Below are 12661 nucleotides of genomic sequence, written 5' to 3'. Positions count from 1 at the left end.
GGTCGCCAACTGGTGATTTTTTTTCCCTGTAAAAGATGATCCATTTGAGCTAGAAATAGATTTTGTGTCGACAGCTACATATTTTGCAGCAGATTGTTGATTATGTGGCAAGTGCAGTGAATCAATGATTGTGGAAAATGTTGCTGCCACAAAATCTTATAACTCCGGTGACTTTGCCTGTAGGTGAGTGTGTGCACACTGTCCCAAGCGAGGTAACAAATGTGTACGCCTAGTATGGTCGAAGACACACTGCTCTGCACCTAAAGGGGTATCTAAAATAAAGTGTCTGACAGTATGCTTGCTTCAGGCAACACCAGGCCTGCTCAACAGAATGCCAGGCTTCTAAAGGTGCCTCACTCCATCCATGTGACTGCTCATAAGTTCAGATGAAGAGTGGACATTGTATGGATCTGGGGATTCTTCTAGTCTTTTTTTGATTTTGTGTCTGAGGTTTTTGCTATAGCTTCTTTTCTGCCAGGCAATTATTTTGGTCATGTTATTGCATGGTTCGTGCTTCTTTGATGTCCTTGGCACAGGCGGCCTGTCCTTGCAAGGAAGGACTGAGTGCAGTTCCTGTTTCTCGTGGTCTCTCATGAAGGCACAGTCCTCAATTCATCCCTTCCCTTCTGCAGACCTCTGCCCCTCTAACTTTCCTGTTTCTCGTGGTCTCTCATGAAGGCACAGTCCTCAATTCATCCCTTCCCTCCTGCAGACCTCTGCCCCTCTAACTCCACCTTGGGGCGATCGGCCCTCTGGTCCCCCGATCATCAGGTGGCCACCATCACATGCTTTACGTTGACCTCTGACCTGAGCACCCTCATACGATGGGATCTGTATTAGTTGTCAGTGATTTTCACAAGGGGATCTCTGGCACTGTAAAAGGTGACCATCCGGATCTTTTCATCAGACTGTTGGAGGAAATGCCAGGATGGCCGGGTCCATATCAGTTTCCAGGACAAACACAGAGTATGTAATTCAATTTTTTTTATAGTTAGATGCAGCACCTGGATACCCCCGGGGTGATTAGCCGCGCTATACAAATACTACTTGATTGATTGTAGCTGTATTTAAAATCTGGCCTGGACCAGCCCTGCTTGGACCTACATTGGCCACCCCGGTCCATGCTAAAGTTGATCAATAGCTGATGACTGCTGCTCGTGGGCACACAACAGCAGATGGAGGAACATATTTATAAAGTCACAGAACCTCGCAGTTATTCTTACTTTTGAGCCAACCTCCTCCTCACAGTGTGGATCACTATCCTGGCGCGTTCTTCGATTGACGTCAAAGTATCCGCAATGTACGTCAATCGTAGAATGCTAATTAAAAAAAATAATAATAATTATCCTGTACATTTATAGGTTTCAGTACAGTAAAAATTAAGTTTAACAATTTTTCAACCAATATTTACACCTTCCCACTACCCCAACAAAGTGAGACTGATCCTCACAGCACCATGTTCTCTCATTATTTTTTTCAGGCAAATTCTGAAAGCTGCTTTAATGAGCTAAAATCAGGACATTTTTTCTATAAATGTAAAATTTTCTCAGGCCATGTAAGAAAAAAAGTGACCTGCTGAGTTAAACATACTTTTAACAGGAGCCACAAAATCTCAGTTGATTCCCCAGTGTTCTACTGCAGCTTCGCCGCAGAATTCTTGTGACCAATGAGAGCACTGGCATATGTGGCACACCTGGACGCCATTTTGCTGAAATAGGACCTTGGAGCCAGCTAAAGTATAACAGATTTAGGGTGTTGATGCAGAAATAAAATTGGCTGTTTGGAAAGAAAAATGTGAGAGAGGGTATGGTTTTTAGTTATTTATGGTATATTATGTTTTTAAAGGCACTGAAAATACTTAAGGGCAATAATCAGTACCTAAGTGTATCATCTGCTTTTCACGCCTGTTTTCTTGAGTTATCTATGGTCTGTTGCTTATTACCTTTTACATTTTTACATTTAAAGATTTTGGTTGATTTCAAATATTTTTAAACCTTCAATTGGGTGTAGATTTCTTTTAGATGTGGATGTAGCTATTTACAACCATAGCTCAAATTTTAAAAGTAATAATTCTGCGTTCCAGAGACTCTCCGAATGAGGTGCTGTTGAGTTTTTTTTAGTCTTTCCTATTTCCTATTGTTGGATCTCTCTGCATGAATGTGCACTCTTTAAAACATGTTTTATTGTGAGGAAAATATGAGGGATTAGTAAAATATATTGAATATTGTTTATAAAAATGTTTGCTCTGTATACTTTATGCACTATTGTTTTCAGGCTTAATCAAAACAAATTTAAAAATAAGTAACCATGTAAATCAGTTGGAAAAATGCGGCCCTCGTTTTATAACACATGGACATGTGTTAAATACACCATTTTCACATATGATGGCAGTTTTAAAATGTAATATAAAAGGAAGGAAAGTTTTCAGCGACTTGTTTATTGTAGCTGATGAGGAATTTTCATGAACGCAGTCGGCCTTTTACACAAGGAAGTAAATGGTTTGAAATCGGTCTTCCCTAGCACCATGTCTCCCGGGCAGGTACATTCTGTGAGCGAGGTGAACATTCCAGTTCTTCATTGGAATGCTGTGATCTTTACAGGCAGATGGCACGGGATGAAGGCGCAGCCACATGCAGGTTGATGCTGTAATAAAGCCCGTGTCTGGTACTAGCCAGGCCTGGGCGTAGTTTGCAGAATTTTGCTACAGGGAACTCTGCGAAGTTCCAAAAAAACTTTGTGAAGTTCCGCGAGTAGCAGAGTGCAGTGCGAACTGCAGTTTGTGCTGGTATTCCTGCTGTTCGTGCATAAATTCTACCAGAGCAGCAGCGCGCAAACTTACTGTTCGCAATCGTGAACGGGGGGGGGGGGAGGGGGAAGACTGCTGCACATCGTAAAGCAGAGTTTTCTGCACTCTGCAAGCTCCACTGAGTACGGAGTGCAGGAAACTCAGCGAACGGAGCGAAGTTAACCGCCCAGGCCTAGTACTAGCTGGAAAACTCCCTAGTAGATATCGACTGGTTGGGAGCCAATCAAAATGCAGCATGTTCAGTTGTAGACAACTGTCTTAAAACATTAATTGCTGAGTAAGTGCTTCACTGTTTGTATTCTGCACGTAACTGTTTTTTAATAAATAAATCCAGACGGTTGATATTTTTTTCAGGTGAAAAATACTGAACAAAGAGGGCAGAATGCAGTTTTTTTCCTTAAATGCGCCTTACTCCTGACTTGGGCGCGATTTACTCCTGAATTTTAAAGAGCACGTCGCACACTTGTATTAAAGTTTTGTGATTGAAGCCTACAGGGCTCCCGGGGCCTTTTCAGATCTCACCCATAGTAATGTTTCTCTCCGGTTCTTACAGGCGGTCTGCTCGCTCGCGCACCCGGCCTTGGATTTCGGGTCTTTGCGCTGGGAGCTGGAGGAAGGGCACCCCAAAGATGTACCATGGTGCGGTGATGGCAGACAGCGGCAGCCTTTGGTCCCTGACAGCGCCCAGCAGCCATGGCAAGCTGCTGCACCTCTTCCTCCTCTTCTTCACTGTGCTTCCGGAGGGGCGGGCTTTAGGTGAGTGCTGGTGTCTGCTTCCTGAATATGGATGTATACATAAACAATCACTTCTACACAACAGAGAATTCTTCACAGTAGGCACTCTGTGTAAGGCTTTGTTCGCATTTGCTATAGAGCACACAGTAAATGTATGTAAATGTATAGGCATTTATATAGCGCACTACTTACCCGTAGGGTCCCAAGGCGCTTCGACCGCTGCGAAACCCTTCCTGGCTTCCCTGAGAGATGGTCCCTTAATGGGTATCTCCAGGGTGAGACCAGGCATCCCCGGCGGTCTGGTGGGGCCGTTAGTGAAGATGAGGCAAGCTAATGCCCAGAGTTGCCGAGTGTGATCGCTGATCAGAGTGGGCACCGAGGCGAGAGAATTATCGAGTCCGCTGACCCTGGTCCAGAAACCTGCCGCGCCGGGAATCGAACCCTGGTCCCGGGCCGTCCTCTGCTCTCGGGTCTGCCGCCTCTAACCAGTGAGCCACACTACTTCACAGTGAGGGCTAGTTAGTGTTCATGTCGTGAGTTCTTAAGGAAATGTCCCGATTGCTTCCTGTGCAGAGAGCAGGCGGGGCTGGGGCGAAGGAGTGCAGAGGTTGTTTGCGACACCCCAAATTAATGCATTCTTGGCTTGGTAGTTTGGTCTGTTATGTTAATTTTGTCTCGTCAAGCACCAAGATTAAAAGACAAAACAGTGACCTCTGAAGTAAACAGGAGAGAGAGAGGCGGAGATGTACATCTGGTGACTGAATTTCAAAATGTGAGACCAGATAGCCTAAAATCAAACCTGGCTTACCTGCTTGTCAAATTGTGTTATCCTGTGGAAACTATATTTTTACAGAGGCTCTTTAGATCGAAGCTGGAAAGACAGCACAGCTGTCTTGTAACGAATGACATTATTGGAGACGTTACTAGCTTACCTAGAATTCAGTACTGCCTTTTGCTTTCCATTGGCTTTTTTGTTTTGTCACTTTTATTTTCTTGCTTTAGATTTTTGGGGCTTAGACTGTTTACAATGTCTCTGATATGCTCCTTTTATGCTTCCACAAGTGTCTGAGTTTTGGGGTACTGTTTAGGTCAAAGCCTGCCTGAAAGCACAGCTGTCTGGTTTGCAAACAGCATCTTGGTGACATGCGGAAAGCTTCACAGGGAATGCATTCCGTCCATTGCTCACCATTGACCTTGTGGTTTGTAACTCACATCTGCTTGCCTTCTATCTTCTGGCTTTATTTGTTTTAGGCTGTCCAGCTTGGGTTCATCCCTTCCGTAGCCCAAACCCTATTTACTGTATCCTTCCCCATGTGCTCGATTACTGTAAAGAAGGCTTTAAATCTTATCTTGTCACATTTACTGTGCATTCGAAGACTGAGGTCCAATATCCGGTTCTGTCTTCCAGGGAGCTTGGTGTTTACTTTTCTTTGTTTCACTTCAAAGTGAGAGGATTTAGGTGACAATCCTGTTGGCAGCTGTGGGTGTGCTGCACGATGTTATGTTTCTTCTAGCATGCAACAAAATGTAAATGTCTATAAATGAACTGAGCAGATATTTCAGAATATATCCGAATCAGGGAAGCACAAATGAAGCACATTTTTGGGGCAATTCTTTTAAGTGGTGGAAACAAACATTTTAACAGAAACAAAACAAATCAATACAGTAGGTGATGACATTTCCACCCATTGTCATTTGTGCCCTGTATACTTTTATCAGTAAAACTGTATGTGCAAATGTAATGGGCATTTAAATGGAAGATCTGTTGTCTGTAATGACAGGCATACTTCAGTTTGCCCTATTCCACTCTGCATCACTCCACTCTATGCCTTTTCATTCTACGCCTCTGTACTTTACTCTGTGCACCTGCAGTCTGCCACTGCACTCTGCGCCAATGCACTCTACTCTGTCGCACTCTACGCCTCGCTACACTATACCACTCTACTCAGTCAATACAGTCTGACACTTTGTTGTACTCTTCACAACTGCACTCTTCTCCACTCTACTTTTCACCACTCCTCTCTATGCCACTCAACTCTGCAACTTCACTCTCCATCAATGCACTCTACTCTGTACCACTCCACTCTATGCAATTGCACTGTTGTCAATCCACTCTATGCCACTACATTCTACGCTGCACCACTGCACTCTATGCCAATGGACTGTACTCTGTACCACACCACTCTACGCCACTGCACTCTATGCCAATGGACTGTACTCTGTACCACACCACTCTACGCCACTGCACTCTATGCCAATGGACTGTACTCTGTACCACACCACTCTACGCCACTGCACTCTATGCCCATCTACTCTAAGCCACTCTAATCTATTCTGCACCACTTCACACTGTGCCACTGCAATCTCAGCTTTACCACTCCGCTCTTTGCCACTTTACTGTACGCCACCCTGCACCACTCTATGCCACTGCACTGTACACCATTGTACTCTCCGTCACTGCACTCTATGCCACTTTATTTTACTCTGCACCATGGTAGTGTGTGTGTGTGTGTGTGAAATGCTTCCACATGTCAAAGAAATGCACTGTTTTGAAGTTCGAAGAGGCTGATCCGATTTTTACATTGTTATGCAATATACCTGTCAAATCTTTTAATGGCTTGGTTCCTGCATAGTCTTCGAGCCAAGCCAGAACCTTGGTTTGGCTCAGCTCTAGCTCGTCTTGTCCTATTAATTTGCAGGTGCGCCCACCGCTGTCTGCGACTCGGGCTTTTACATGCGGCCGTCAGGCACTGGATAAAATTATTATAAAAGGTGAAGTGTGGGAACAATGAACCCGGGTTCATGCACCGAATGGACAAATTTACCATCCAGGCTTCTCGTAGCAGAAATGACGAAGAGTGCTAGTTACAACAGTCTTGAACTCTGGTGTACAATATGTCAAAGAACGACTGCTTGTTTCGGCTTAGATTCCGTTTGTTAACCAAGTTCTACCATAAACGATTCCAATTGCCTTCAAATGAACACGCCTCTGTTTAGGATTGGATGGTGATCGACCAGCATCTGAGGCTGTTATACAACAAGTAAGTTTGTTCCATATAAGAGTACACGTGGGAAGTAAATGTAACCAGCAATAATAGAAAGAAATAAAAGCAAAACATATAGAGACTGAATCCAGAGTCACGTAAGTGATCCGATGGAATGATAATGCTGATGGGATCATGACATCAATTTCAAGAAGTACGAATGCCGCATGGGGTGAAATTGGGGTTACGGAATCTATTAAGATCTTTGAATGAGTTTGAGTATACAGAAGAAGTTGTGACATGAGGATGGAAGGATCTTCGTAGAAGCTGCACTGTGGTTTATCGAAGAGTGCCGCAGGGCATTGCTTAATTTGTGCCAGTGGTGGGGACCGGGACTCGTCTTTTCAGGCCCATAATTTTTTTTATTTTTTATTATGAAACTATGACCTTAAGCAGGAGAGACTAAAGCGAGTGAGAGAAAGGAGGAAGAAAGAGGAAAACCATAACCAGGGCAGAAAGCGGGGGGTGAAAAATACCCTCTTAAGAGTGGGGTAAGGCGAGCAGAAGTGTAGGGTGGTGAATGAGAGGCATGAGGTGGAATCAAGGCGAGGCAGCCTTGTATTCATTAGATGAAGAGGCACAAACTGTAGGGTATTGAAAGAAAGAGGTGTGAGGTGGAATCAAGGCGAGTCAGCCTTGTATTCATTAGATGAAGAGGCACAAACTGTAGGGTATTGAAAGAAAGAGGTATGAGGTGAAATCAAGACGAGGCAGCCTTGGTATTCATGAGTTATAGGTATGGAGTGTAGGGTGGTGAAAGAAAAAGGCATGAGGTAGAATCTATACTAAACATCTGTAATCGGCACCCCCGGTGTGAGGTATCTGAAGTACTCTCTGGGAAATCACAGCATCCAACGATTGAGCACGTAACAAGAGAGGTGTTAAGGTGTGAAGGAAGTCTATTCAAATTGTATTGTAATTCCAATTGTATTGTGCTTACTACCCCTGACGAGGCGTCTAAACGCTTTTTGGGCGAGCAGCATGCTACTCCGGAACCCATAAAGAATTAGTAGTGAATTAGTATAGTGAAATACGAAAATAATTTGAGTGGTGGATATTAGTCCGTTATTTGGATTGAGAAGGGTAGTGGAGGGATAGAAGAGGGAAAAAGGTTATATAGCGCTTGCTGCCCCTGATGGGGTGTTGAAGTGCATTTTTTGACAAGTAGCACACTACTCCGGAACCTATAAAGGATTAGTGGTGAATTAGTATGGTGAAAATGGAAGTAATTTGAGTGGTTAACATTTGCAATGCAATTGGTCTTGCCTTTACTGTTCTACTGTACACGAAGCAGTGAAAGTATGCTGTACCACAGACTTTCACTAGCTGTCCCATGGGACCTCTTTTGGCCACATAAGGTATTGCACACAGCTCCATGGATAGGGAAAGGATATGGCACAGTGGCCAGAACTGCTGACTCGGGAGCTGGGGATCCATGTTCGAGTCTGGCATCGGCTCAACATCCAGTGCTTATGGGCTGATCCTTCGATTTCCCCCGAGCGCCTGGATATCTGTGCTATATAAATGAAAGCTACAAATTTAAAATAACGCTAAGAAATCAATGCAGTGACTCTGAGGTGGGGACGGGCAAGCGGTTTTGTGAGGGTGCAGTACCACATGCTGTCACTATGTGTTCCTTGGGACCTTTCTTGGCCACATAGGGTACTGCATCCTGCTACATGGATAGGGAGAGGATATGGCGCAGCAGTGAGAGCTGCCAACTGGGGAGCTGGGAATCTGTGTTAGTCTGGTGTCGGCTCGACATCCTGTGATTATGGGCTGATCCTTTAATTTCCCCTGTGCGCCTGGAGGGCTTCACTTTATAAATGAAAGCTACTAATTTAAAATAACATTGAGAAATCAATGCAGCTATCTTGGATGTGGGGGTGGGCAAGCAGTGTTGTGCGAGGGGATGGGGGAAACCGCAAAAGGAGATTAAATGAGTGCACTGCACTGCAAATCATGGGTAAATAAACCAAATGAAAAACCAAGCAAAATGAGCAGTGGCGTCGGAGGGGTGATGGGGGCCTGCGAGCTGTGTTGTGGGAGGGGCTGATGGGGAGGCACGGGGAGATTAACCCCTTACCTGCGGCGGCTATTCGGCGGCAGTGCTGAGGGGGGGGCCGCACGGAGCTCCCGTGCTGTGACGGAACCGCTCCGTCACGAACCTCGGGTGGGCTGTGCTTTTGACGGAACGGTTCCGTCACTGCCCCGCCCGCCTAATAGAACGTCCAGTGCAGGCGCGGAATTCGCCAGCACAGCCCACCCGAGGCTCGTGACGGAACGGTTCCTTCACGAGCACACAAGGGGTTAAGGGATGGCAAGCAAATGAAGTTAATCAAAGTTTCATTGCTCGAGCAAACAGAACACTAAACAAGCAGAGGCAGGCCCAAAAAGAGTGCTCTCAAAGTATAAATGACCTGAAGAGTAATAACACTTGTAACAGGAGCAGTCCTCATGGGAGGATACAAAACTCCAAAAGGCGGGACTGCAAAGTGTATTCACCAATGAAAACCCAGCATTTTTAAAGGATAGCAAGATCAACCAATGAAAAAGATGGGCGTTTTTTGAAGCCTATATCCTAAATACAGCATGTCACAAAGACAGCGCATGTGCTGCCTAGCCGAGACCTAAAAACTAACTTTCAAACAAACCCTGTAATAAAACAGTTGGTTTTCTAGTGTGAGGAGGTGACCTGTTTTTGATCAACAAAAGTATGCTTTTTTTTTTTGGAGCCTTGTTGGGAAGATGCTGTTATGGGGGCTGCAAAGGACAGCCTCCAATTTCAAGTGCTGAGACGGTCTGAAGGTGCTGGTAGTGCTACAAGAACTGAAGCCCACTCCGCCTAGGTCCGGTAGGATTTCTATTTTCATAAATTGGTACTATCCACACAAGGTGCCTAGTTTTTAGGTCTTGCCTAGCCAGCGCATGCGCTGTCTTTTCAAGACCTGCTGTATGCATTCTTTGGGCTTACAACCTGCCCATTGCTTTTGATATGTTTCTTCGCGTGTCCTCCCCCAAAACTTGCTTCTATGTGGATAATCTGTGTTTTTTGTCCCTTCTTCTTGTGTCTTGATTTCTCCCATGGAGCAGTGGCCTATTACTTGTATCTTTTCCACTTTTGTCTATTTCAGTTCATGTATGCGCACTATTTTTTCATTTCTTTGTCTGTGTTTTAGGAAAGTTGCCTTATGTTTCTTTGTAGTGTTGATGCTCCTTGCGCCGTTTATGTAAACAGCCCTGTATGACTTGTCCTTAACTTGTCACATTTGCTGTTTTCGAAGGCACCTCTTCCGACCACCCACCCTCTCCCTCATCGCTGCCTGGCCGCTCTTCCATCTCCTCCCCTCAGAGTCTTGATTTAGCTTTGCGGACCCTTGTCACAACTGTTTCCAATGGAGAGCCACATGCAGATGTGAAACCACAAATCATCACACAGAGGCACAATAACTATCACAACCATATATGCAAACCCAAACTTTACGGCAATCTATTTCATTATAGGAACTGTTAGTGCACAGTCTTGCGGCTGCCCCACCTGTTTATAGTTAACGTCAGGATCAAGGAAAGCTGTTATTGAGCCGTCTACTTAATCTTCTTCACGCCGAATCACGTGACTCAAGATCGCTGACAGGGTGGCAGAAAAGACTGCAAGAAGTGATTGATTTACAAACATTGATTCACACTTTTACGTCCAACCGCATCCGCTGTGCTCCACAAACCAGCTACCACTTCTATCATATGTTGTGATGGCTCTGTCTTGTCAATACAGAGAGCTCAGCTGCCTTTTATTTAGGTTTATAAATACCTTATGCATACATCTTCTGTACTAAATGTAGGCTAAAATAAGACCCCCTCTTCTACTGAAGGAACCAAGCCTCTGCGTGCTGTGTTAAATGGCTTAACAAAAGCACGTACTGTAGCTCGCTGAACACCTACCAAAGGATGCTTATGTAATCCGCAGTAATGGTTTTCAATACCATTGAGGTAGTGCAGGGCATTAATGCTTCAGCTTGCTAAGATAGACAAAAAACATTTGCAAAGCCAATAGGTCTACCTAGGCAGACAAAACTTCCAACATACATCGCTTGATTAGTAAAACATTAAAAACTTTATTAACACAAACAATCAGCACATATTATCCCCACAACTACTGAAGAATAGAGGAAACAAAAATAGAACCTCTCAAAGGCAAGACACATTTGCTTTGCCAATGCTTGTTTTAAAATACTTTTCAGGTATAGTCGACTTCAGAAATGGCCTCGATTTGTGAAAGGGGCTCGATCGTTTGCTCTCTCAGAAGGGACGATTAAGTGATCATGGTATCGAAGAGGCCTCTGAACTTGTTAGATGCTAGCGAAAGGATATTTGCAAAGGCAAATTGGTGGGCAAATGGGTGATTTTAATTTTCATTTAGAATTATTGGAATCTCATGACACCTCCGTGTTGCTGGAAGCATTGACAGCATGTGGATTCACTCAACTGGTGAAAGGACCCACCCACCGAGCTGGTCCCACGCTCGATGGGATTTTCTCTAATGATCAGAGACTCTTAGTTACGGTTCCTTTCTCCCTCTCCTGGTCAGACCACTTGGCCGTTCCTTTTAAAGTGACCTTCCCTAGTCAGGAAAGTGTCAGGAAAGCCCCGAGTACCTTTGAAGTACGCAGGAATTTTAAAAACATTGGTGAACACTCTTTTGAGCCATGGACTTCCAGCCTGTCTTCTATTCGGGAGATGGATCCCTCTTCAGCGGTGCCGTATTATGATAACATTCTTAAAGAGGCCCTGGACGAACTGGCGCCAGCTCGTTCCTGCTATTCAGCAAGGAAAAGACCATCAGCTCCTTGGTTCTCTGAACAACTCAGACTCCTTAGGCAGGAAGTAAGGAGACAGGAGCGTCGATGGCATGCCAGTTGGGATCTCAATGACAGGGAAGCTCATAAAACCCTGCTCAAGAGATATAAGTCGGAAATTTTCAGGACCAAACAAGACTACTTTGTGGCCCTGACTTCCTCTCTTTCATCTCCCAAAGAGCTCTTCAGGATCGTGGACTCTCTTACATCTCTTCAGGTCCCCGATCCAGTTGTTCCATCTCAGGAGCTCTGTAATGACATTGCTCGCTTCTTCCAGTCAAAAATAGCGGACATTTACACTGCTCTGGAGTCTCAGAGGCTTTCTACGGTTGTGCCACCAGCTACTGTGTTCCCGGATGTTCCCTCGGCAGAGCCTCCCCTGGCCGGCTATCTGGAATCTTTCCCCCCGCTCTCCTTACAAGATCTCGACTCGCGGCTTGATAAAACTAAGTCAGGGTCTCCACTAGATGCCTGCCCTCTTAAGATCTTGAAGCAGTGTAGGGGATCGCTTCTACCCCCCCTACTTGAGATCATGAACGGGCCATGAGGGAGGGTGTCTTCCCACAGCAGTGGAAAAATGCTGTGGTCAAACCTCTTCTCAAGAAACCCACCCTAGATCCTGGGGTTTTAAAAAACTTTCGCCCCATCTCACTGCTTCCGGCCCCTGCAAAGATGCTCGAGTCCCATCTTAACGAGCATCTAGCTGCCTTTGTGGAGAACTCAGGCTGCCTTGACCCTTCCCAGCATGGTTTCAGGAGGGAACATAGTACCGAGTCCGCTCTCACCCTGGTTCTCGACTCCATCCGTATGAGTGTGGATGAGGGCCGGACATCCCTCCTGATCCTTCTGGATCTCACAGCTGCCTTCGATACCCTTTCTCCCCAGGTCTTAACATCTCGACTGGGTGAGATTGGGGTCCGGGGGGCAGCCTTGGGTCTGCTCTCTTCCTTTCTCGACCACAGGGAGCAGAGGGTAATGCTGGGAAAATTTCTATCTCCATCCCTGTCTGTGCATTGTGGGGTCCCTCAAGGGTCGGCGCTTAGTCCCACCCTTTTTAACATCTATGTGACCCCCCTTGCCAGACTTATCAGATCTTTTGGGATGGAGGTAGTTTCCTACGCGGACGACACTCAGATCCTCGTGTCTCTCTCCCAGTCAATTGAGCTGACCGCCTCCAGATTTAGATCTTGCATGGAGGCCGTCGGCCAGTGGATGATCTACAA

The 12661-nt window shown here is 45.4% G+C and overlaps 1 protein-coding gene across 1 annotated transcript in view; it reads left to right on the top strand.

The window, feature by feature from the left end:
• SUSD6 (sushi domain containing 6) overlaps nucleotides 1-12661 on the top strand; it is a 174891-nt gene that overhangs the window by 79289 nt on the left and 82941 nt on the right. The window contains exon 2 of the mRNA XM_086937038.1: nucleotides 3360-3562. Coding sequence (XP_086793164.1) covers nucleotides 3436-3562 — 127 coding nt within the window. The 5' untranslated portion in view covers nucleotides 3360-3435. The remainder of the gene's footprint in view (nucleotides 1-3359; nucleotides 3563-12661) is intronic.

The sequence above is a fragment of the Lissotriton vulgaris genome, chromosome 9 (genome assembly GCF_964263255.1).
Source record: "Lissotriton vulgaris chromosome 9, aLisVul1.2, whole genome shotgun sequence".
Classification (NCBI taxonomy): Eukaryota; Metazoa; Chordata; class Amphibia; order Caudata; family Salamandridae; genus Lissotriton; species Lissotriton vulgaris.
This window is presented reverse-complemented; position numbering and strand designations above follow the sequence as displayed.